The 24,846-nt window shown below is 36.3% G+C and overlaps 2 protein-coding genes across 5 annotated transcripts; one reads left to right on the plus strand and one right to left on the minus strand.

Annotated features, from left to right (window-relative positions):
- Positions 1 to 739: 739 nt before the first annotated feature.
- Positions 740 to 13,667, minus strand: best1 (bestrophin 1). The gene is made up of 9 exons (XM_059536688.1): positions 12,559 to 13,667; positions 11,521 to 11,615; positions 11,211 to 11,444; positions 7,694 to 7,848; positions 5,675 to 5,752; positions 4,935 to 5,087; positions 4,572 to 4,652; positions 3,989 to 4,140; positions 740 to 2,634 (listed from the first exon to the last, which is right to left on the minus strand). Exons 1-9 carry the CDS (start codon positions 12,708 to 12,710, stop codon positions 1,710 to 1,712), a joined length of 2,025 nt encoding a protein of 674 aa, XP_059392671.1. The 5' UTR covers positions 12,711 to 13,667; the 3' UTR covers positions 740 to 1,709.
- Positions 13,668 to 14,551: 884 nt separating this feature from the next.
- On the plus strand, positions 14,552 to 23,494 carry rab3il1 (RAB3A interacting protein (rabin3)-like 1). Of its 4 annotated transcripts, none has more exons than XM_059536227.1 (11): positions 14,553 to 14,817; positions 17,050 to 17,257; positions 17,719 to 17,814; positions 18,608 to 18,685; positions 18,762 to 18,986; positions 20,793 to 20,921; positions 20,995 to 21,101; positions 21,758 to 21,781; positions 22,153 to 22,252; positions 22,342 to 22,408; positions 22,816 to 23,493. In XM_059536227.1, the coding sequence occupies exons 1-11, from the start codon at positions 14,624 to 14,626 to the stop codon at positions 22,899 to 22,901; spliced, it is 1,314 nt and encodes a 437-aa protein (XP_059392210.1). In that variant the 5' UTR covers positions 14,553 to 14,623; the 3' UTR covers positions 22,902 to 23,493. The 4 variants fall into 4 exon arrangements, with proteins under 4 accessions (XP_059392212.1, XP_059392210.1, XP_059392214.1 ...); XM_059536231.1 differs by lacking the exon at positions 14,553 to 14,817 and adding an exon at positions 15,599 to 15,813 and having other exon boundaries at positions 22,816 to 23,491; XM_059536230.1 differs by lacking the exon at positions 14,553 to 14,817 and adding an exon at positions 15,599 to 15,809 and having other exon boundaries at positions 22,816 to 23,491.
- The last annotated feature ends 1,352 nt before the right edge of the window (positions 23,495 to 24,846 follow it).

Here is a 24,846-nt window from a genome sequence, read left to right on the forward strand (position 1 = left end):
TCCAAATGAAGTTCTTAGCGATGCATATTACTGATCAAACATGAAGTTTTGATATTTATGGTAGGAAATTTGCAAGATATATTCATGGAACATGATCTTTACTTAATATCCTAATGATTTTTGGCATAAAATAAATATCTATAATTTTGACCCATACAATGCTATTGCTACAAATATACCCCAGTGACTTAAGACTGCTTTTGTGCTTCAGTGTCACAAATATAAAGAAGATATTTACTGGCAGGATAAAAAAAAATGAACAGGAGACATTTGAGAACAGACATGCATAATTCATGAATGATGAATGAAGTTTAAGAATAGATGCATAATTCATTAAGCTTTTCCTGTCTGAGTGAAAGTGAGTCAGCAAAAAAAAATCTAATCTAAACCAAAAGCACAAATTAATAAAACTAAGTAAAATTAAAATGGTAATAGAAATGTTATAACTAAATAAAATGTTATAAAAACTGTAATAGCATAATATTTAAGATATACTAAACACTTAATATGTGATTTATTAATCACACAGACCTAGAAGATTCATGAAATTCCCATATATCAATTATTTAAGAATAGATGCATAATTTATTTAAGCTTTTAAGTGAAAGTGAGTCAGAAAAAAAAAAATCTTAACCAAAACACAAGGAAATTACTAAGACTAAAATTAAAATGGAAAACATAAAAAAACTTTGATAGTATATTTATGATACTAAAATAACAATCACACAGGCCTAAAAGGTCATGAAAATTAATCTAGTTTATATAAAGTATTTAAGAATAGATTAATAAAAAATCTAGATGTGAATGCACTGCAAAACAAAAGCTCTACATGCTAGTTTTCCATTGGGTACATATCCATTATATCTACATACAGAAGAAATGCATGTTTATATACCTTCTGAGTTGCAAAAATAATAAAGTTCAACATTTGCGTGCTGACTGGAAATATTCCACAGTTAAATCAAGCTGAAATAAACAGGGTTTGATTTTACCCTCTTTTCATCTCATTCTGAAAATTAATAATCAGTGTAAAGTGCACGGGTTGGTACAAAACTGTTTAATTCTGTAACAGTCCCATGATGCATTGTGTTTGGGAGGTTTGTTTTGCACCAGTTTGTAAAGGATCTCTGTGTTGATCTGGATCTTTTCTTTTTTTTCATACAATTTGGTTTTATAATCTAAAAAAATACATATTTTTTGATATTCTGCAACAATGTTTATGCAAATGGTAATTATCAATGAGTGTGACAGTGAAGATCACATGACCCACATTACATAGACAAGACAGAGCAAAGTTGATCTAAAATATCAATATTTTGTAAAAAGCACTATACTTTGTGTTTTATTACCTTGCCATTAACTTAAAACTAGTTTCTGCATGAGTGTTTCTAATAGAGCTAACAGCTAAACGAGTGATGGCAATTTAACATCTTTCTCACTTATCAACATTAATCAATCTCTCAATATTTTTTTCCTCTTTTAGAATGTCAGACAGTCTACCATCAATTTATTTTATTTTTCTTCTTCTTTTGCTGGTGGGGCAAATGGCAATTTCTGTTCACCACTGCAGATATTTACCCAGCTATGATGACTTCCGCTACTGAGGTTTCTTAAAATGTCTTAAATGTAGGCTAAAACATGCTAGACCAGCCTTTAAACCAATCTGGATGAGAATCTATGCTGGTCTAAGATGGTATTTTCCACCCAATTCAGAGCTGTTCCTTTGTTTTCACTGCCGTACCCAACAGATCCTCCTCAGCCAATGAGATGCCAGAGTCGTTGGCAGAGTTGTGCTGATTGGCTGTCTGCTGAGTCGCTGTGGGGCTTGAGCTGACGGGATTGGCTGTGCTTCCAGTGGTGCTTCTGCTGATTGGCCAGGGGTTGTTTGCCACGCCGTGGCATAGGTTGTTGTTGCTGTTTGAAGTCGCAGCTGCGTTCACACTCCCTGAACTGGTGGTATTGATTTGAGCTTGTGACCAAGAGGGAGGAGTGAAAGAAAACACCCTTTCGGGTGTAGACGGAGATGGTGTTGTCTCCAAAGAGAGTCGCAGAGGCAGGGGGCGGCGCGACAGCAACCCTTGACTCTGCCGTACTTTGGGTAACAGCTCGGGCACAGGGTCTGGAAAGTAGAAGGCGGGACCCGAATGTTCATTGTCTTCACCCACCCAAGGGAAGGCGGAGGAAGGAGGCACGGGTGTTTCGGGCGGAGCCAGGACTTGCGAGCCCATCAACGGATGCGCCAGGGAGCTGGAGCTGTCGCCGTGCGCTCTTCGTGGTCTTGGGCGAGGAATGGACGGAGGGACGCAGTGGATTGGCGTCTGAGGGCAACTGTAGAAACCGGGTCTTTCGTATAGAGGCATGGATGAGAATGCATCCTCCATGTCAGCGTTCCGGGCGTGGCTGGGCATCGGAGAGCTCTCAGGATGGAGGTAAAGGGGGAAGCGAGAGAAGGGGGCGCGGGGACGCCGCCGCAGGAGGGAGACTCGGGATGTGGGTGTCGAGCGAGGGAAATTGGGAGACTGGACGCCAAGAATGCGACTCAAGCTGCCTAGAAATGGAGTGGAATGATTGGCTTCCTCGTGTTCTTTAATCTGCTCCAGATTGTGCTGGAATTCCATTTCCTCTTTGGGAACGCTGAGAGACAGAGAGAGAACGGTGACCTTGTTTAAATCCCACAACTGACCTAGAGGATCTTCTGTTAGACAAAATGTGCTTTTGAATCTTGAAAATATTGCCTGGTTTATTTTTACTGATCTATGCAACTTGGTTAAACGTCACCATGAAATAAAAATGGACATTTTTGACCGTTCTAATTCTATAAAAATCTTTAATATTATCCCACCCCAACATATAATAATAAATTAAGGCAAGGCACTACGTGTTTTTTTTTTTACTGGTCAATTTTTTTTATTTTGGGCTATTTTGCTTTCATGACATGTCTAGTGTAAAGAAAACATCCAAAATACACATTCATGTTTTTGTTTAGTTTATTACACTTCACCAATTGTGCGTCTTTAAATTTCAATTACAATACATGTCTTTAAAGGCAGTTGTCTTATAATGAGTTTTTCTCCAATTCTGCAGCATTAATGTACAACAAAACGGTTTTATTCCAATATTTATTCCTGAAGGTTTTTACAGAGAGGTTTGTTCATATATCATTAATCTGATTTATGTAACATAATATTTATGTAAACAATATATAATATAAAATTCCTCAAAACACTCTCAACATTTTTACCATCTTCCGCCATTATGGAGAGTACCACGACGCATTGGTGTTCATTCCTTCCTCTGCAAGTAAACAATGTAAAATGTGTTGTTTACATGCAGAGGAAAATATGTCGTGGGACTCTCCATTATGGCAGAAGATGGTGACTCAGGGGAGAAGAATTGTTGAATAGAGTCGTTATTTTTGCTTTCTTTGCTCACAAAAAGTATTCTTGTAGCTTCGTAATATTACGGTTTAACCCCTGATGACTGTTTTAACAATGTCCCTACAACGTTTCTTGGCCTGGGCACATTTCAGTTGCATTGCTGTCTATGGAGGGTCAGAGAGCTCTATTAAAAATATTTATTTGTGTTCCATAGATCGTACAGGTTTGAAACGATATGAGGGTGAGTAATTAATGACAGAATTTTTTTTTTTAGGTGAAATATCCCTTTAACTAGATAAAAAAAAAAAACATTTTAGAAACCTTGTAATATAAAAATAAATTGTCATAGTGAGTTTTTTTTTTTAACCCTAATCACATGTCCTGCCTTAATTAAGAAAAATAAATAAATTACTTGACATAAGAAAATCACTTAAATTGAAAAAGAAAAATGATATACAACTAAAGCACACACAAGCACATTTTTGGATGCACAAACAAAATTGATCATGTTTTGACTGAATTTTGTTTGTGCAATCAAAATGTGCTTGTGTGTGCTGTAGTTGTATATTGGTGGGTTTAAGTGTGTGTGTGTGTGAGGATGTGTGTGTCACCTGATGTCCAAAGCAGATCCCATAAATGAGGGTTTGCGGTGTTCGGCGCTGGCAGCTGTGTAAGGCGGCTGAGGTTCAGATTCATCCCAGTATTTATCTCTCTCAACCAGAGGAACCAGATCATACATCTCATCCACTGACAGCAGAGACACCTGGGGGAAATGCACATCTATTTATGTCTGTACAAGCACAGGTCCTTACAAAAAGGAGAAATATTAATGTTTAACACCTTAGCAATGCTGCAGTGTTGGCTCATGTGACACAAAACTAAAGATTTGATGCAGTAATGTAATAAAGTAATGTTGTGTGACAAACAGTCTTGCATGAGTATTTCTACAATGGCATCAGTAACCGAAAACTGCTATGCTGTAATTATGCATTATGTCTACAGAAAGTCATTTTGCCCCATGATACATAATCAAATAAATGATTTAGCGCTCCTTATAATACACAGACACAAGTGGGGAGATTTTACCAGAGAGTCTGTACAACCAGACACACAAATCCACAGAGCAAGACAAGACAAGACAGAATGACACAAAGGAGATCAAGAAACATGTCATTTGTGGGGCAGATGATGTACCTGTAAATTACGGTCCACCAGCCAGTTCGTCTCAAAGTCATCATCATCCTCCCCAAACGGATTAATGAGCTGCTCTGCCACCTGAAAACACACTAGTGCAATTATTATCTGACTTTTTGCTAAAGATGATGAAGCTACATTACATCAGTGAGATGTAACCATTATTAAAGTGGCGTTTCACTAAATTTGTAGGTTTAAAGACAAGTTTTGTGTATGTCATGTCAGCTGCATTGAACTCCATATAATTAGGCAATGTTTATTTAGAGCTAAACAGTCATTTTATTTCATAAAACCAGTTATAGAGACGGTGAGTGTGGAGTGGAACCCCAACTAATACGATACTTCACTAATAAGATAACAGACCTTGAGCCAGCCCACATAGAAGAAGAACTGCAGTAAGGTGAAGACGGGCAGGTAGAAGTCAAGGTTGTGACCCGGGTAACCCTGGGCGGGGTCGAGGAACTGCCGACCAATCAGACAAGCCAAAAAGAAACTGTACACAGCCACGGTTACAACCTATCAGAGAGCACAGGACATTTAGAAATTGTTTAAAAGCATGACAAAATTCGTCATCTATTCATCGTCTACATCAATCATTTCAACCATTCATTGTGCATAATCAATCAGAGATCATCGATGCACATTCCAACCAATCAGAGATGATTGCTGCACATTCCAACCAATCAGAGATCATCGCTGCACATTCCAACCAATCAGAGATGATTGCTGCACATTCCAACCAATCAGAGATCATCGCTGCACATTCCAACCAATCAGAGATCATCGCTGCACATTCCAACCAATCAGAGATGATTGCTGCACATTCCAACCAATCAAAGGTCACTATTAGCCATTCCAACCATTTCGAGATCATTTGAATATTATTTCCCATTCCATCCAGAGATTAGTCATACATACTTAATGAATCAATATTGATTGGTTAAACTAATTTGGTCAGTTCCGCTCAATTTCATTTCAGATTTTGCTTGGATCTATACAGGAAACTCTGAAATGTTATGAGTGGTCCGCAGTATGGCTAGTTCTGTCTCTGTCTCTATTATTAGTACTAGTAAATGAAGCTAGATGAGTTTGAACCATCAAACCTGTGTGTAAACGAGAGGTAAGCTGATCCAGTCATAGCCATACAGCCTCATACACTGAGAGCGCAGTGTGTTCAACTCCTACCAGGAGAAAACCCAGAGAAAAAAAACAACTATTGCTCAGAGGAAGAACTAATGAGTTCATCTGAATAAATGCTTCTGAAAATCCATGATTCCATTACTACTGAAAACTACATGATGTTGGAAACGCGAAAAAAAAAAAACTTTCATTCGCTCATAAATTAGTGGTATAAATCAAAGTCGTTAGTTCACTCACTGACTGACTCACTGAACCAGTTCCATCTGGATCAGAATGATCTGGATTTGGAAATCCCATGTTACCCATCTTACTTTTGAGCCGTTTTGTTAAAGCAACGCTGGATTGGATCACCCTGATCTAGTTACACACATTTTCAGATTTCCAAATCTGGTTAGTGCTCTACGGAGCCCCTAAAGGGACATTGTGGTGGGAAAAAAACATAGATGGGAATTTATTTATTTATTTTGCATTCTACTTTTGTTTTGCATTTACCCAAATAAATAACTACTTCTGATTGGTCCATCTCTGATGATTGTGCCAATGTAGTTCACAATCAGTGATTATAAAAAATTAAATATAATATTTTCGTTTGATATTGACAGCTGGGGATTTGGGGAAATATTACATGTTACAAATGTGGTATTATTTGGAGCAGTTTTGAAGTTTTATTACATTTTTGTACCTGAAATTCACACTGGGATCAGAATAATCCTGTTTTTTAGATCAAAAGTATCCCAATCTTACTAAAACGTTTTTAACAACACAAACTGAGGATTTAATCCAGATCAAAACCAAAGTTGGATTCTGTGATCTAATCCATATTCAGAATATTTTTTTTAACAACCCATTTTTGAGATTTGATCAACTGACCCCAGTGCATATGAAATGGTTCATTCAAAAAGATTCAACTCGCTCGTAAACCAGGTAAACTAGCGGTTTGAATCAAACTCAATTCAGAATCGTTCAAAGCCGTTACTGACTCCCTCACTGAACCACGTGTTATTTTTCTGTTATGTCCATATCAAAACTTAACGGTTCAGGCAAAAAGTTAAATGAAACAGCCTTAAAATTGCTCATAAATTACCGATTTCAAATCAGACTGGTCTGGACTGTTAATGAATTCACGACTCCTTCACCGAATAGCGAGTTATTATTCCGTCATGTCAGTATTAAAATAAACCGAATATTGTTAGAGTGATTTATATTTTATAGGTTCGTATGTATTAATAATCATGAGGTGCGTTTTGTCATACATAACCTCGTTATATTTTACCCTGTTTCCTGAATGCAGCGAAAGCCACGATGTCCGATTCAATAACAACGATTCGTATGAAACGGTTCAGTCAAAAGAGTCAGACTCGCTCGTACGTTAGCGGTTTGAATCAGACTCCACTGAATCGTTCAGAGCCGTTAGTTCACAGCAATAATAAAATAAACAGATATATAGTTTCTGAAATTTTTTTTAGATTACCTTAACTTGTTTTAAACCTACACTTGCTTTCTACCCCCAAATTCAGAAGCATGGATCGCAAAATTATTTACATGGCATTTACATGGCAATTCTATATTGTGAATATTGTCAAAGCTTTTGACAAGCAAAGATTTTCAGAAAGGAATTATTTAAAGGTAAAAATAATGAATAATGTACTGTCATTTTATGAATAATATGTTATCATGTAATCCATAAAAAATAACTGTAATCTGCATAATCCAGTTACAAGTTTTTTTGTAATCTGATCCAGATTACATGTAATCTGTTACTACCCAGCATGAGTTTTCTTGAATATACTACAAATGGCATTCTAATATAAATAGCCCACCATCATAAATAGCAAACAGTAAAACAGTGAAATAAAACTGGATATTAACCAAGCATTTTTATTCTATACAAAATAATCTCGCAGAGAAAAAAAGTGATATTTATGACACATATACATTCAGAATCACAGGAGTGATGAGTCTATATACACAGACAGACATACATTGAGGATGGCGGTCATTGCGACGTCATTATTGATGCGTCCTTCAGCTCGAGCTCTCATGGCCAGACTGACAAACCACATGCAGGGAACCCAGAACTTATTATGAGGGGAGGGCAGTTCCTCTAAGTGCCTCAGTTCCTCCGCCGTCATCAGACCTACAGTACAGGAGAGTTTTCAACCCATATGACTTTCTCCCAAAACAAAGAATGTTGACTTTGCTCTTTTGCATGAAATCATACAGTGATCAAGCTCCAAAAATCATCCTCAAAGTCATGCATCACGGGGGCCCAGGATACCTGTGAGGTCTAGCACAAATATGACATACAAAAATACAAAAACTGTAAAAAATCACTGTGAAAATGCTACAGTACAAACCTGTTAAATGGTTGACAGTAATTTCCTGTAAAATTCCCAGAATTCTCAGCGTCGCATTTAAAATTTTGTTTAAATTTGATGTTTTTGATGTATTTTTTTCTTATCTATTATGTTTATTAGGGTTGTATGTTACCAGTGTTGGGAAGGTTACTTTGGAAATGTAATGGGTTACAGATTACAAGTTACCCTGTTTAAAATGTAATAGTAGTGTAACTTTTTCAATTACTTCATTAAAGTAATGTAACTAATTACTTTTGAGTACTTTTTGATTACTTTTCTAAATTTGTGAAAATTAAAGAATAATAAATAAAAGCATATACATCAACTTAAATACAGTTATCTAATAAGCATGTGACGTATTCTGTGTAATAAACTCCTGAAATATTGGTGTTTTTTTGAAACTGTTGTCTCTGTATATGATGATAGTTTTCTCAAAATAAGTAAAATGCACATGAAGTGACACAGAGCAGTTCTAGAAATGATGTTTATGTGCTCGTGTACTCCTATATTGAGGCAGCAGAGGTTGAAAACACTGCGAGCTTCAGTAGGCCTATGTGTAGTAAATGAAACCATGTCTTTGCCATTAATTTACAGGAGGGGCGGACTGGGAAAAAAATTCAGACTGGAAAATTCAAACTCATACAAACAAATTCATGGACAATACTATTTTTGGTATGGACCTGAGATAAAAAAATGTTTAAATCTTTAATTTGGGGACATGCAAAATAATTAAAAGTTCTCTCCTGAACTGCACCTTCACTTCCATTTTTCTCTTCAGTCTCTTTATTTTGCCCTGTTATCCATCTCTCTCATGACTTTAATACTCAAGATTGAACAAAACTATACTTTACAATACAATACTCTACAATACTACAATATCTTTATAGAAAAATCCTAATACTGTACACGAGTCATGTTTTCCTTACAAAAAATTACCATGCTTTTATTAGCCTATATAAAAGTAAAATAACCTTGTTTTGTTTTTGTTTGTTTTTTAAAATGGATTTGTATTTATTTTTAAAATATTTAAAATTTAAATATTTATTTAATATTTAATATTTAAAATAATTTTACATTTTTGGTTACCACAGTTAAACAATAGTAACCATTTGGTTGTGGTGTTGTCTGTCGTAGCTCCCCCTAAACCTATAAAAAAAAAATCTGAATTTTTTTTCAGCTAAATTCCTACTGTAACATTACAACTGATAATAATGATGTCCTTTATATTGTATTTTGAGTGATGACTGATGAGCAACGTGCTGCTGCTTGATTAATTACATAAAAAAACAAAGACAAAAAAGCATCTTTACAGATGAAACTGACCTGAAACCCTGAACAGTATAGTTCTGCTTCTCTGCTCCAGCTGTGCGCTTCCACACTCCACTCTATTCTCTCTCTCTCTCTCTCGCATTGATTACTCTGAGTCTGATCCAAACCGTTTGGCGGAGGCGCGGAGAGCGCGCGAGTCATGACTAACAATTCACATTAGAGATTTAATTATCAAATGGCGGATTCGCAAATGATCGCTTTAGTATACAATAATGATATTAAATAGAGGGCAAAATCGGCTGCCAGGCCACCGGGAATTGTCCCGGTTCTCCAGGTGTCCAGTCCGCGCCTGATTTACACAGACACGCAGAATGTGCAAGTCATATATTGCATTTTTGGGGCTTAATATTCACAGACACTAGTCGATGTCATGTTTTGAATCAAGTGTACTGACCTACTTTTGATTTAGTCATCCAAAATGTGGCATGTTCCGTCCGCGTTAGGCATTTCGTTTTTATGACTGGATTCTACGAAACAGACTGTGTTTCCGCATCCCGGAAATTATCAGGGCGGTATGTCTCAGAATAGTCAGGGCAATTTGGGAAAGAAATCAGTTAAATCTGTATGTGGATGTGTGTAAATATTCAAATGTAATCCCCTTTATAATCGTTAAAAATTTCACAAGTAACTGTAATTTCAGTTTGCAATAATGATGGTGATCCATGATGGTGTTTAGTGCTTGTGTGAATGACACTGCACTGCATCTGAAAAACTGAAAAATGCTGCCTTCGGAGGTCGCATTCCAAGGTAGGAAGGCATCAAGGCATGTCCGAAATCAATGTCAGCTTCATTTCCTGTCTCCTGAGATGCCTTCATCTGGCCGGTTTTTGAAGGCAGCATAAATGTATACTTCGCTGCCTTTGATATCCCACAATCCTGTGCGTTCCATTCTGTGACAGTTAAGCCAAAAAATAAAGATGGCGTCTGAAAGTTGCGGTCGGTGGTCAGTTTGTGTGTAAATGTATGTTTCTGAATAACGTTTTCCACTTTTTATGTAATTTCTAGCGAGAAATTAATATTGCCGTAATGAGATATCCACTTAGTTATCACCAAAGCTCTCTATATTTTGCTGTAGATCAGTAAACCATTACTCTGCCTCAGAAGCCTGTCCGAAATCCGTTTCATGAGGTGCCTTTGGGCAAAAACACTGCCTGCAAAGTCATTGCCTGATTAGACAACAAGCCAGCAAGTCACCTGGCTAAGTTTGCGGATGCAGCCTATGTCTCTTATTATTTAAAAGCTGCTTGTGATGGGCTTTGTTTCATCACGTGACTTTATCATCACCACCTGCTTTTGGTGGTTACCAGTGTATTACAAAGGTAAAGAACAGATTTCAGTACTTCAATAAGTTGGTATATTAACATTATATCAGTTAATTTACAGTATTAAACTGTCATTTTAAGGTAAAACCCATAGACTGTATAAGGTAAAACCACTAAACCTAAAACGATGTTACCGTATTTTTTACTGTATAATTCTTGCAACCACAGCTGCCGTTTTTTTACTGTATATTTTACGGATTTTTTTTTTTATAGTGTAGGCTAAAGGATGATTTGTATGCACGATTAATCATTAAAATTAAGGAGTCCAGCACTGTATAAATAAAAGTGACTTGACATGAGCTTGAGTAAATTATGACAGAATTAACATTTGTGTGAACTATTTCTCAACAGCCAAAGCTCTTAGGGATCTTGCCGTAATTCCTTCCTGTTTCCCCTTTGAGGTTAAATCCCAGATACTGAAGGGTACCGGCACAAAACATAGCTTTAATCGCTGTTCTAGACCACATAACGTGGCCTGAATCCCAGTTTACCTGCTTGAACCAGGTGGCTCATGGTCGGGAACCTCTTGTAGACGGCGGTGCTGACCGAGCGGTAGATCAGGATGCCCGACAGGTTGGCATAACGCATTAGACTCCTGCGGACGAGTCTGGCCCCTTCATCTTCCCCCCGGACGTGTCCGCTAACCAGCGCTGACAGGCGATCGGGCCACGGGACGCTCTCAAACTGACCCCACCAACGAGTCACAACAAGAGTCACGTAGAAACCTGCAGGAAGAGAGAGAGAAGTTGAGAACTGATTGTTTTAATCCCCCAAAAAAGCACTACTGTAAGTCAGGTTTACCCAGTACGAATGACACGGGAATCAGTTGTGCGTATTGATCGCAGTAGATGGAGAGCTTCTCGAACATTCGGCGCTGCTCTTCAGTCAGTATACACCTGTCAGTCAAACAGTGCATATTTCAATAACTGGTATAAAAATATTAAAATCAATTATTTGCAGTAAGTTTGAAATACCATGGTATATGGATTTGTTAATCATTTAGTACAAGAGTAATTCAAAGTACTGTGGTATTATCATGCTTTTCGGACATGGTACAATGGCAAAGTTTTTCAGACATGCACCTTGACAGGTAATGCCATGGTATATAAATATGGTGAACATTTACTGTATTATCCATGGTACATATTACATGTGTACCATGTAAATACCACAGTATTAATATGTTTTTATTTACCATGGTAATCTTTGAAATAGCTTTTGGGGTACTATATACATTTCAAACCTAGAAAAGTACCATGGTATAACCACTGGTATACTGACATTAATATATTTACATGTTACTCCAATATATCGATGCTGTGCTACTAAATATGGCAAATGTTAAAAAATAAACGTGGTAATGTCATGGTACCAAATCCCAAATCGTTATGGTAGTACTATAGATTTATTAGCACCATAGTATATCAAAGTACCATGGTATTATAGTATTTTTGGACATGGTACAAAAGGGTAATACCATGTTTTTGGACATGTAGCATGGTAGGCAATGCAATATGTAATGCCATAAAATACAAGATATCAATCATGGTACTGTGAAATATACCGATGCTACCAAAATTCAAATACATGTTACTCCAACATACTTCCAGAAATACTATACTACTGCTATTGTAAATAATAGTGCCACAGTGTTCTTGAATGTACCATGTACTTGATAAATCTGACAAAAGATATGCCTATATGTTTTAAAAACATGGCACTTTTATTATTTAATACAATGATACATATCAAAACACCATTGTATTTGTATCTAACACCATTGCTTTATCATCACTATAAGCTTGGCTGGAGTAAAGAAAGTGAAGAATCAGTGTTTACCTGTATGTGATGCTGATGGTGCCATACATCACAGTGAAGATCAGCAGCTCTCGATATAACAGTTTGTAGATGCTTCCTTTCCATCGCAGAAGCAGGCGATAAAAGGTGCCCAGACGCGCATCTGCCACCCGCCGCGAGTATGTCACCGTCATCACTGCCCGCTCTGGACAGGAAGACCACTCACAGCCTGTCAATCACAGTCTCTACCGACCTTTCACTATGATTAGAGATGATAAGCATGGACATCTACACCACGAAACACATTCATGCATGTTCAACACTGGCTGAATCAGATGTTAGTAAGCACCCATCAGCATAAACTAATTGCGACAAGCCAGATACATTGAAATGCATGGGTCAAATGAAGCAAATGTGAGAAGTATTAAAAGAGAAACGGAAAACATCAGACTGTAAGTCCATCATATCAAATGCAAGTGCTTTCCATTCGTTGTCTGTAGGCCTGAAACACTGTCTCTGTATGAAAGAAGCAACTCTACTCACAGCGTGTGATGTTTCAGGACTTTAACGGTTCCGGTAAAGACGGGAAAAATCGAGCAGAGACGCCCACACCTCCGGTCACTTGACCTGTTAATCTGTTTTCCACTAACAAAGAAGCATTGTGGAAAACTGGGGGGGGGGTTGTTAATCTGAGCAAATCTGTCAAAACTCACACACGCACAAGCACACACATTCTCCATTAAAAGAGTCATGTATTAATTGCAGTTGTGTAATGTAAATATTATGTAGATGCACAGGAAATCAACATCTTTTAATCTTTCATGTAGAGTTAGGCTTCAGTAAACACTTTCTGATCACAGAGGCCCTCAGCAGGGTGTTTAGTGCACTAGTACACCCTCTAGTGGAGGAAATGCACCTCTGCGTGTGGCCCCCATTTCATTAACCCATGCCTGACCACGAGTGTTGGAACTCCGTTCAGGGTCGGAGCAACGGTGCAAGTCATCCAGCGTAAAGACCTGCTACTGTTTAGATACTCAAAACATACAAATAGCATCTGAGAGTGTATTTAACGAGAGTAGGGTTTTTGAAAGTGCTTTTGCATGAAGAGTCTGTGGAGAAAAAGCCACATTAGGACACTGGGGTAAGCCTGATTCTTCTGTTGTTTTCTGCCATTGTATTTGAAATGGAAGGAGGACTTTGAGACTTTTGTTACATCCTATTATATGGCACATTTAAAAATTACACTTACACTTCACCCTTTCTGTATCAAAAGCAACTACAATATTTTTTGGAACATTTAATCATGTCATTAATGTCATTACGTTTATTTTCAGTTCAAAGCATAAATGACCCTGGACCACAAAACCAGTATTAAGTGTGAATTTTTCGAAATTTAGATTTATATATAATCTGTAAGTTGAATAAATAAGCTTTCCATTGATGTATGGTTTATTAGGATCGGATGATATTTGACCAAAATACAACTATTTGAAAATCTGGAATCTAAGCGTGCAAAAAAATCAAAATACTGAGAAAATCTCCTTTGAAGTTTGCCAAATGAATTCTTAGCAATGCATATTACTAATCAAAAATTAAGTTTTGATATATTTACGGTAGAAAATTTACGAAATATCTTCATGGAACTTCGATAATTCTGTCCCCTTCAATGTATTTTTGGCTATTGCTACAAATATACCCCAGAGACATAAGACTGCTTTTGTGGTCCAGGGTCACATATATAATTATTTATTTTATACTTCTATGTATAAAATGGATAAATGTTATAGTTGTAGTCTGAGTATTCATCCACTTTCATATTTAAACACTTCCCAGTTGTATCTCTTTGAGAGCATGTTAGGTAGATATTTAACTACATTCTTGCAAACATTACGTTATGGTGCAATGCTTTAGTTACACTTTGATAAACCGAATGGAAACTTTAGCAGTGATGCATGAAGAAAAAAAAACTACAAAGACTTAATCTCTGAATATGAATCTAATCTCTCTGTATTTATCAGGCTGGCTGTGAGAAATGCAGCTGAAGTGAGTGCACTCACGGCGAGTGTGTGTTTTTAAGAAGTGTTAGACTGGGAAGATACTTTCTGTGATGGACGCTTTTGAAGGAATCCATTGTGTGCAGCTCTCCCCCTCTCCTCCTGCGCGCTCCAGGTCTGTTCCAGGGTATGAGGTGCTGGTGGCAAGGAATTCTGGGATAGCTGTATATTCGTCACCTACATTTTTTGGCAAAGGTGATTTTACGGATCAGCATACAGCAGAGGAAGAGAGATGCCCGGTCGGGAGGTACAGTACGTCAAGATTTCACATAAAAAGTTTTTATAGTTTTTACATTTTACAGGTTTAAAAGTTTTATATGCTTTTTATAGATTTAACTTCAACAGGTATAATGTTATGAACAGCTAAATGGTGCCAGAGCAAAATAACAAAACGTATAACATCACACAATGTAACAAAATGGAACCAACATACCAGAAATGAAGAAATAATTTAACATAACATAATAAAAACATAACAGGATGGAACGAACATAACATAGCAGAACTGAACAAACTATTTAATGTAACATAACAATGTAACATTACACAACATAACAGGATGGAATGAACATAACATACTAGAACTGAACAAACAATGTAACATAACATGGAATGGAACAAACATAACGTACAAGAAGTGAACTAACAATTTAATGTAACATAACAACATAATATGCAATATAACAGATTGGAACATAATAGACCTGAACCAACAATATATAAAATGCAAAACAACAGAACACACATTACAAAACATAAAACAACATAACAGAATGGAACAAACATAACATATCAGAATTAAATGAACAATACAACGTAACATAGCATACAAAACAATAGAACAAAAATTACATTTACATAAGCAACATAACAGAACCATACTAAAGCTGACCAAACAATGTAACATAAAATAACATACACAAAATAACAGAATGGAACAAACATAACACACCAGAAATAAACAAACATAATAATCATAAATAACATACAGAACAGAATAGACTGAACTATTTGTCTGAGGCGTATCACGTGATTTCTGATGCCTCCGCTCGGTCATGTGACCTGTGATTGACAGCTGGACATTTTTCCTGCTCAATCTCAGAGGAAAGTCTGCCAAAACGGTCCGACCCAAAACAAAACATCACGGACTTGTCGCTCGGATCCGGATTCCGGACTGTTTATCCGGATTAGATCTCAGCTGTAGAGCTCACTCGGGTTCGGAAAACTTCAGCGAGATCTGTAGGTATTTTTCTTACTGGTTTCTCAGTTCATTTCGGGAAAGCGGAGCTGCAACTTTGTAACACTGTAACTTTGTCACATTATTACTGTTGACGCGAGCGGGTGTGCGGTGCGCGGGGACCGCGGGTCGCGGGAGTCCTGTAGCCGGGCGCGGTGAGGGGAAGGGCGGGGAGCGCAGACGGAAAATACCGCGACTATTTTACCGCCGAGCGCAGAGTTACATAAACCGCCCTAAAGTTCAGTCAGTGCTGATTTTGATCGTGTACGAAACCAGTAACTGCTTTGTCAGACTATATAAAGGAGGGTGTGGCGTTATGTTTTCATGACTAGATTATTCTTATATTGTAAAAGGAATTTGGAAATGGTCCTTGTTTGGATGTTCTTCGACTCCTATTGGCAGTGTTGGGAAGGTTACTAAGTTATGTTATTTAAAATGTAGGAAGTAGTGTTACTATTTAAATTACTTTATTAAAGTAATGTTAATGATTACATACTTTTCGATTACGTTTCTAAATTTATAACTAAATGTTTTCAGCTATGAATCATTTTGAAACATTTGAGTTTGAGCAGAACTCAACACTGACAGACTTTCACAAACCTTCATCACTTGAATTCAGATTATAATAATTTAATTTTAAAGCACAGCTACCACAAAATCAGACGTTAGCACCTCTTTTTATTCTTTGAAATCATTCATCAGGTTAAATAGGCTACTGATTTAAAATCCTAACAAGGAATAGTTTAATAGCTAGATGCTGTTTTAGTCAAAGTCAAATCTTTGCATGTATATGACTAGAGACACAGGCATCTAACAATGCCTTGAAAAAAAAACAATTAGGCCTAATCCTAAAGCATGTATATAAACCCAAATAGGAAATAAAATGGTTATCAATTAAGCATGTGTCCTAAACTCCTGAAACATTGGTGTCTCATGTTTTAGAGCAGTCACTGTAATTTAATCTGTGTGTGTGTGTGTGTGTGTGTGTGTCAAAATATTCAAATGTAACCCCCTTTGTAACCATTAACATTTTCATAAGTAACTGTAATTTAATTACACATTTCATCTCAGTAACTGCAGCTGATTACATTTACATTTATTTAGTAATTGGTAACAGGACAGCTGGGAATCACAGTGGGATCTAATTTAGTTTTATAGACCTGAAACGTGTTTTTTTTTTAAATGTCCAATATGCATCCTGAACATATTCCTTTAGGATTTTTGATATGGTGAATCTTGCAGGTTAGTAGACCTGGAGCCGGATCTGAGGCCTGGACTGGGGGGTGATGGGGGGCAGCAGGAGAAGAAGAAGCCCCCAGAGGAGGAGGAGGAGGAGGCAGGAGCACACAGACGAGAGACGTACAACATGTCCCGTCTGAGGAGCTCCTCTCTGGAGATCAAGGAGAAGGGAACAGAATTCCTCCGAGAGCAGCTGGATGCTGCACAGAAGGTGCCACATATTCTGTTCTGTTCTGCGCCAAGAACCATTTTTCAGTGTAGAAGGTTCTTGAGGCTTCCTTGTAGGTTCTTCAGATCAGTGCTTTGGTTCTTTAAAGGAATAGTTCACCCAGAAATGAAAATTTGCTGAAGATGTACTCACCCTCAGGCCATCCAAGATTAGGATGAGTTTGTTTCTGCATCAGATTTGGAGAAATGTAGCATTGCATCGCTTGCTCACCAATGGATGTGAATGGGTGCCGTCAGAATTAGAGTCCAAACAGCTGATGAAAACACAATAATCACAATAATCCACACCACTCTAGTTCATCACTTAACATCTTGAGAAGAGAGAAGCTTAGTGTTTTTCTGCAAATTTTCATTTTTGGGTAGACTGCTGTTTATTTAACAAGCTCTCCTATCCAAATCAGTTCTATTCAAATATGCTTTATAGACTCTCGTCTGTGTTTTCAGGAGCTGAAGTTGAAAGACGAGGAGTGTGTCAGACTGTCCCACGTCAGGAATCAGCTGGAGCAGGAATTGGAGGAATTGACTGCCAGTCTTTTTGAGGTGGGCGGGACTAATGTGATGTCATCACTGACAGCAGACAATGAACAAAGACTATTGTGTATCAGTGTAGAGAGACTGACACATGTGCCATGACGATTGACATTATATTACATTTGAGCTTTATTGTTGAATTTATCCAAGGGATTGTATCTTTGGTCATCAAACAGGGCCACTATTCTAAACTTTTTATAATCATTTTGCCTCTAGTAGCTCATTTAAAATGATGTTGTGGTGAAAAATTATTTTTTTATTGTAAAACAAATCAACAATTTAATATAATTAAATATTGTAATAAATTATATATTTTTTAAATAATAATTAATGATATTCATATAATTATATACATTTAAAAATAAGAAATATTTATTTATTTGTTTGTTGATTTATGGAGCCTCACAATTAATGTTACATTATTTTTTTTACATCTACAATTTAATATAAATAATTTATTCAATATAAAAATATTTTAGATATAGTTTTACAATTAATATAACATTTAAAAACATTTTGCAATTAAATTTTGTAATGTATAAAAAAAATTATAATTAATAATGAATCATATTTATTTATAGTTGTAATATTATTTTTTGTTTAATTAATAATGTTAAAATGTTCCATGTAGTTCCTGTAAAAATTGGCTAAGAATGCTCCAAGCATAATAACTATAAAAACATTAGCAAAATGCTATTCAAAATAATTTTCGATGAAGTTAAGCATGTCAGACACAGGACATGTCTGTTTCCCAAAAATATTTCATGTCACAAACCTGTGTGCGTTCATCTCTCATTTTTAGGAGGCCCATAAGATGGTGCGAGAGGCCAACGTGAAACAAGCAGCAGCTGAGAAGCAGCTGAAGGAAGCCCAGGGCAAGGTGCTGTCTCACTCTTTCTGTCTCACTCTCTGCTCACTTCAGGCTCTTGAGTCTCAAAATACGTCTGTCTTCTCAGATTGACGTCCTGCAGGCGGAGGTCTCTGCTCTGAAAACCCTGGTGCTGACCTCTACGCCCTCCTCCCCGAACCGCCAGCTCCATCCTCAGCTGCTGTCTCCAGGCTCCAGTCGGGCCTCGTCCCGTCCCGGGGGCCACACGCGCAACAAGAGCGCCAGCGGTGCCCTACAGCTGCCAACAGAGCCCACGCCGAAGGATGTAGCGTTAACCCGGGAGGACAAAGAGGTGCAAACACACTCCTGGAAAAGACCACGGGCTTCTTGGGACTAGTTTTAGGCTGTAGCTGCATGATGAGGGTTTGGTTTTCCTCTGTTTTCCTCCTCTGCACTTCCTCATGGCTCTGTATTTCTCTGATCTGTGCAGTTCCTGTTCTCCTCTCTCTGATACTGTGTGTCTGATTCCTGGTCAGCTGCTCTGTGTGACCTGTGCCTCAACCCTGGCAGGTCTCAATGGCAACAGGGTACAAAGGGTTCCGAAATAGATCTTCATTTATTTAGCTTTCTTGCTTTGAGAAAACCAGCATAAACTGGTTTGCTGGTCTTTCCTGGTTTAAGGTGGTTTAGCTGGTCTGGTCAGCGTGGTGTTGTTATCGTTAACTAAAAGTAGTAAAAATTGTTTTTGTTAATTTAAGCAAATCTGAAATAAAATAAATAGTAGATGAAAATAATAACTGAAATGAAAATGAGAAATGCTGTCTTGGCAGCTAACTGAAGTAAGTTTTAATGAAGTTTATTGAAGTACTAAAACAAAATAAACAACAGCTAAATAGCTTCAAATATTAAAAAAACTCTGAAATCTGAAAATAAATATGAGTAAATACTGTAAAATAATTAAATATTAATAAATGTTAATAAATCAATGATGGTAATAAAATATATATGAACATATACAAAAATAAATATATGTATATAGCTACTTCAAAACATTAATAAATACAAAAAAATATATATATTATATTTTTATAATAATAAATAATATTATATTTTTGGAGATAATACAATACATATTAAAATAATGTTGTTAATAAAATATATTAAGAAATATAATAATAATAAAAATGAAAATATAAAAATAAAAAACAACCCCAAAAAATTACTAAATACTAAAAAAAGAATCAAATAGTTTTAGATATGTTAATAAATACTAAATTTTTATATATTATTTTAATGAATATTAATATTTAATATAATAATTACTTATATTTACATATTTAATTATTATTAATATATGTTAATAAATAATAAATATTGAAAAACATGTTTTACATGTAAAAACAATTACTAAAATATATATTCATATATTAATAATGTATATTAATAAATACTAAAAAGAAATAAAAAGTGTAAAAATAAAGGCTAAATAAAAACATGAATAAATCTAAATATATAAATACTACTAAAATAACACCAGTGTGGTGCCCAGGTTACTCCAGTAAACCACCTTGGCTAGTTTTACCTTTTTTCTGCTGGGAAACAAAAGAAAATAGCAATCAACATATTTAAGAAAAGGAAATGACTTATGAAAGTAACATTAATTAATTGAATGGTTAAAGGGATAGTTCACCCAAAAATGAAAACTACCCCATAATTTACTCCCCTCTCAAGCCATCCTAGGTGTATATGACTTTCGTCTTTCAGACAAATCCAATCAGTTATATTTGAGTTATTAAAAATGTTCTGGCTCACCCAAGCTTTATAATGGCAGTGAATGGGTGTTATTTTTCCACAGTCCAAAAGAAGTCCAATAAAGTGCATCCATCCATAATAAAATGTGCCTCAAATGTCTCCGGAGGGCGAATAGGCCCCCTGAAGCAAATTGATGCATGTGAGGCACTTTTTATTATGGATGGATAGACTTTGTTGGACTTCATTTGGACTGTTAAAAAATAACACCCATTAAAATAAAGAAGAAAGTCATATACACCTAGCATGCCTTGAGGGTGGTTAAATTATGGGGTAATTTTCATTTTTGGTTGATCTATCCCTTTAATCAGGATAAACTAAACTCTCTCTCTCTCTCTCTTTTATCTAGTTGGACTCTGTGTTATTCGCAGAGTTCCTCTCGTGGAAGGAGGCACCCAGTCTGGATCGCTCCTCAGTGTTCATCAGCAGGGTGTACAGAGAAGATATCGGGCCATGTCTCTCATTCACCTGCTCTGAGGTGTGTGAGCACACGTCTTCCTCTGATCCTCTGTTTTCTCTCTCTCTGATGTTCTCTTGTGTTTTTCCTCCAGTTGTCTCAGTCGGTCCAGTGCGCAGTGGAGAATAACTCTCTCACCATCGAGCCCATCGCCATGTCATCTCTGCACACGGTCAAAGCCCTCGAAAGGGGAGGACCCAAGTAAGTCATGGATGGATGAATCCATTTAAACAAAACACATCAGTCACCTTCTTTCACGCTTTTGGTCAATCAGACGAATTCAAGGAATCGTGAAAAATCGTGCATGCATCAGAATCAATTTGTTCTCTTTTCACTCAGAAAAAAAATCTGATTTACATCTTCCAATAATGTGCACTAAATATCATTTATTCATATAATGACAAATCCAATTAAAAATGCAAGCTGAACAAAAAAAAAAAGACGTGAAAGCAAATAATGAAGTTATGTGAGCATGTTTGCATTTCTTTTCAAATTTGACAGAATGCAAATTATGATGCACTTTTCATTTTTATAAAGTTAAGTTTTATATATATATATATATATATATATATATATATATATATATAAATATATAAATATAAATATATAAATATAAATATAATTACATTTTATTTAATACCATTATAGTAGCCAGTGCTTCACCTGGCTTCTGCTTTTGATAAGTCCAGATCAAAGTTAAGCATCTTTGATTCGGCATGAAGCGTGTGGGACCCTCTTTAATTCTGCCTGCATTGGGTGCAACAAATACACATGAATCCGACCGATTGCAGTTTGATCCGGGAAGTCGCACTTCAATCACTCTTTAATCACTGTTTGATTTGGGGTTGTTTTCACAGCGGTTGCCGGACACCCATAGAAACGTAAGTCAGTGCAAGAACCAGATGTGCATGAAATCCTGTTTACACTAACACATCTGTTTCTGTTCTGTCCAGAGAATTATTATTTTGATTAAAAAAATAATTAAGTTTTTTAACACCTAATTCAATATTTTTTTGCAAAAACCCCTTGTCTTGCAATGTGCATCTCACTTTGTATAATTGATATAATATTTATTATTTATTTTATATTATATATTTAATTGATATTTTTGTGTCTTCAGGTTTCAGTGTTTGAAACGTTTATGTTGAAAGTAACAGGTTTTCTGTGGGCTTGTATCTTATTGGCTGTTAAGAGTGTTTAGTCATTTGATTGACAGCTCTATTGACCAGTGTTCTCTTTTCTCTCTTCACAGTAAATGTGCGCTGAGCGGGATGTCCCGCCCCTGCCGACATCGCATCAAACTGGGAGATAAAGAGAATTACTACTTTATATCTCCGTCTAGCAGAGCACGAGTACGTGTCTCTACTCACTCATTCTTCATAATCAGTTCTTAGGTGTTTATTCCAGGACGGGGTTAATAAACAGCGTTCTCTCCTCACAGATCACCGCCGTGTGTAATTTCTTCACTTACATCAGGTACATCCAGCAGGGCCTCGTCAGACAGGACGGTGAGTTATCAACTAATGTCCTAGAATTCAGTTTATGAATGAATGTTTAGGATTAGTTTAGTTTAGATTAAAAAAAACATCTATATCTAGGGTTCAAAAAAATAATGAAAAAGATATTAACCCAACTAACTTATTAATACAGTTATGTTTGATATATATTAAAATTTGATATAAAATTGCAAGTGAAAAAAAATTAAGTTATGTATATTTGTATATTTTATGTGTATTTTATTCACAATTAATTTAAATATATAAGAATAAAAGTTATCTATTTTTATATTTATATTACATATGTTTTATATATATATATATATATATCTTATGACCCTTATGACTGTTTTTGTGGTCCAGGGTCTCACACACACAATATATATATAATAGTAATTGTAATTTTCCTGCGCTTGCAGTCCAGCAGATGTTTTGGGAAGTGATGCGTCTGCGGAGAGAGATGAGTGTGGCCAAACTGGGATACTTTCTGACAGAGGAGAGCTAGAGAGCCAGCACACAAACACTGCACACAGCACACTCATCTCAACTTTCACTCAAACACTCCCATGCTGCTGTTTTCCAGCTCCGTATTCCTGCATGTATTCAGGGAAGCACTACAGATGAATTCCCAGAGTCTACAGATAACACTTTCACTCTCCACAGGTTTGTGATGTTCTGGCTTTGGGAAAGACTGAATGCAGTAAAAGTGTCACATTGTTAACACTGAGGTAAATGTTTACAGTCATCCTCAACAACAGGACGTTTTCCCATTTATCGGCAAAAAGTTTCCCGACCCATACTTAAAAAAAAAAAAAATTCTCTCACACTTCTGACTTTTTTTTTCTCATCATTGTGAGTTTACATCTCACAGTTCAGAATTCTGAATTTACATCTCGCGATTCAGGTTTTTTTTGGGGGGGGGGGGGATTCCAATTTACATCTGACAATTCTGATTTTCTCTCAGAATTCTATTTTTCTGTTTTCGAAAAATAGGTAACCGACTCTTTATCTCGCACTTCTCATTTTTGTCTTGCAGTTTTCAGGTTTATATCCCACAGTTCTGACTGTTTCTGAGTGTTTGTCCCCAGAAAAGAATTTTTTTGCCATTTGAAAAGAAATTCAGAGTCCTGCATTAAACACATTGCTTGAACCCTCTGATGTTTTAGTATCAACCGACATTGTTTTTTTTTTTAGAAAGTTAGTAAAATAATTGGCTTGTATTTGAAGAAGTCTTCTGTTGTTTTCGCTCTAGTCGGAACATAAAAAGGATGATATTCCAGCATCCTGTATGTTCTTCAAATTTGTTAACAACAACTCCTCACTGGTTTGACAAAGACTGAATGCTTATGCTAGTTGAATACTCATAATTCTAGTGATTCCAGCAATAGAATCCGTTCTGGAGTTTTAAAGCAGTGCTAGAGCTTCATCTGCAGGTACTGCACCATCATGTGAAATGCTTATACACCTCTGAGGCGCTGTGTGAATCAGTGATTTCTGTGCACATTAACGGTTTACAGCTTTGAATGGACAATCCTCCAGAGATCTTCTCTATGCAAGTGTCAAAAAGTGGTGTGTGAGTCTGTAACTGACGCCCCTGCATGCAGCAGCACTTATGTTATGAATGCTTAACCATTGTACACAAGTTATGGTACTTGTACCATGATGCATCACACTCCGTATACTAGATTATAACTGTTGCATGATTGACAATCGCTGTCTTACGGCACAAATACAGTGTTTACAGTGTAGAACTCGCTTGTGGTGGACTGTCATATATTTAATTTGATATGTGTGAAAACATGCTTTCACTAGGTTGTGTTTTCTCTTCTCTTTAGTTTTTTAACTGGAATGTTTGGGAAATATGTTTTGTCAGCCTTGTTTTCATTCGTGACACATTAAAGATGGCGTCTACCCTCAGGTCTGTTGCCTCATCTTCAAATGACCTTTAAACTCCATTAAAAGCATCTACTGAATATAAACGTGTGACTCAGTTTTGTCTTGTGGATAATGAATGCTTTTTCCAAAAATAACTATATAGCTTCATGTAAGAACGGTGTGCTTTATTCATAATAGTTTGTGTATGAATGTACGAACACATACTCGTCAGTTATATAATTCCATGCAAGTGGAATATATATATATAATTTTATGAGAAAATCCTGTAAAAACACTCATGGTCTGACATTTCAGGATCGTTCCAGTAGTGCATTTATGATGCTTAAAATCATAATTATTAAACATTATGTCAATGTCTAAGCTTATTTAAATGTATAATACATATATGCATGATGTCACAGCACAATCTTGGATTCTATTGGCTGAGATTAAGTTCATCATATGTAGGAACACAAGGCACATAATTTACATCAGCAAAAACAGAGGTTAGCACAAAAATAACTAATTAGATGTCTATGAACAAATATTAATATTCTGCTACAAAGATTGACACT

Source organism: Carassius carassius, chromosome 43 (assembly GCF_963082965.1).
Source record: "Carassius carassius chromosome 43, fCarCar2.1, whole genome shotgun sequence".
Lineage (NCBI taxonomy): Eukaryota > Metazoa > Chordata > Actinopteri > Cypriniformes > Cyprinidae > Carassius > Carassius carassius.

What these genes read in the sequence shown, in the direction of transcription:
- best1 (XM_059536688.1), bottom strand. Translation starts at nt 12,710, where the DNA reads ATGACGGTGACATACTCGCGGCGGGTGGCAGATGCGCGTCTGGGCACC. An exon ending in ACCATCAGCATCACATACAG is followed by an intron (nt 11,616 to 12,558) that starts GTAAACACTGAT and finishes TTTGACTGACAG; the next exon opens with GTGTATACTGACTGAAGAGC. An exon ending in GAGCCACCTGGTTCAAGCAG is followed by an intron (nt 7,849 to 11,210) that starts GTAAACTGGGAT and finishes CCTGTACTGTAG; the next exon opens with GTCTGATGACGGCGGAGGAA.
- rab3il1 (XM_059536227.1), top strand. Translation starts at nt 14,624, where the DNA reads ATGGACGCTTTTGAAGGAATCCATTGTGTGCAGCTCTCCCCCTCTCCT. An exon ending in TGAAGGAAGCCCAGGGCAAG is followed by an intron (nt 18,686 to 18,761) that starts GTGCTGTCTCAC and finishes CTGTCTTCTCAG; the next exon opens with ATTGACGTCCTGCAGGCGGA. An exon ending in CTCGAAAGGGGAGGACCCAA is followed by an intron (nt 21,102 to 21,757) that starts GTAAGTCATGGA and finishes TTGTTTTCACAG; the next exon opens with CGGTTGCCGGACACCCATAG.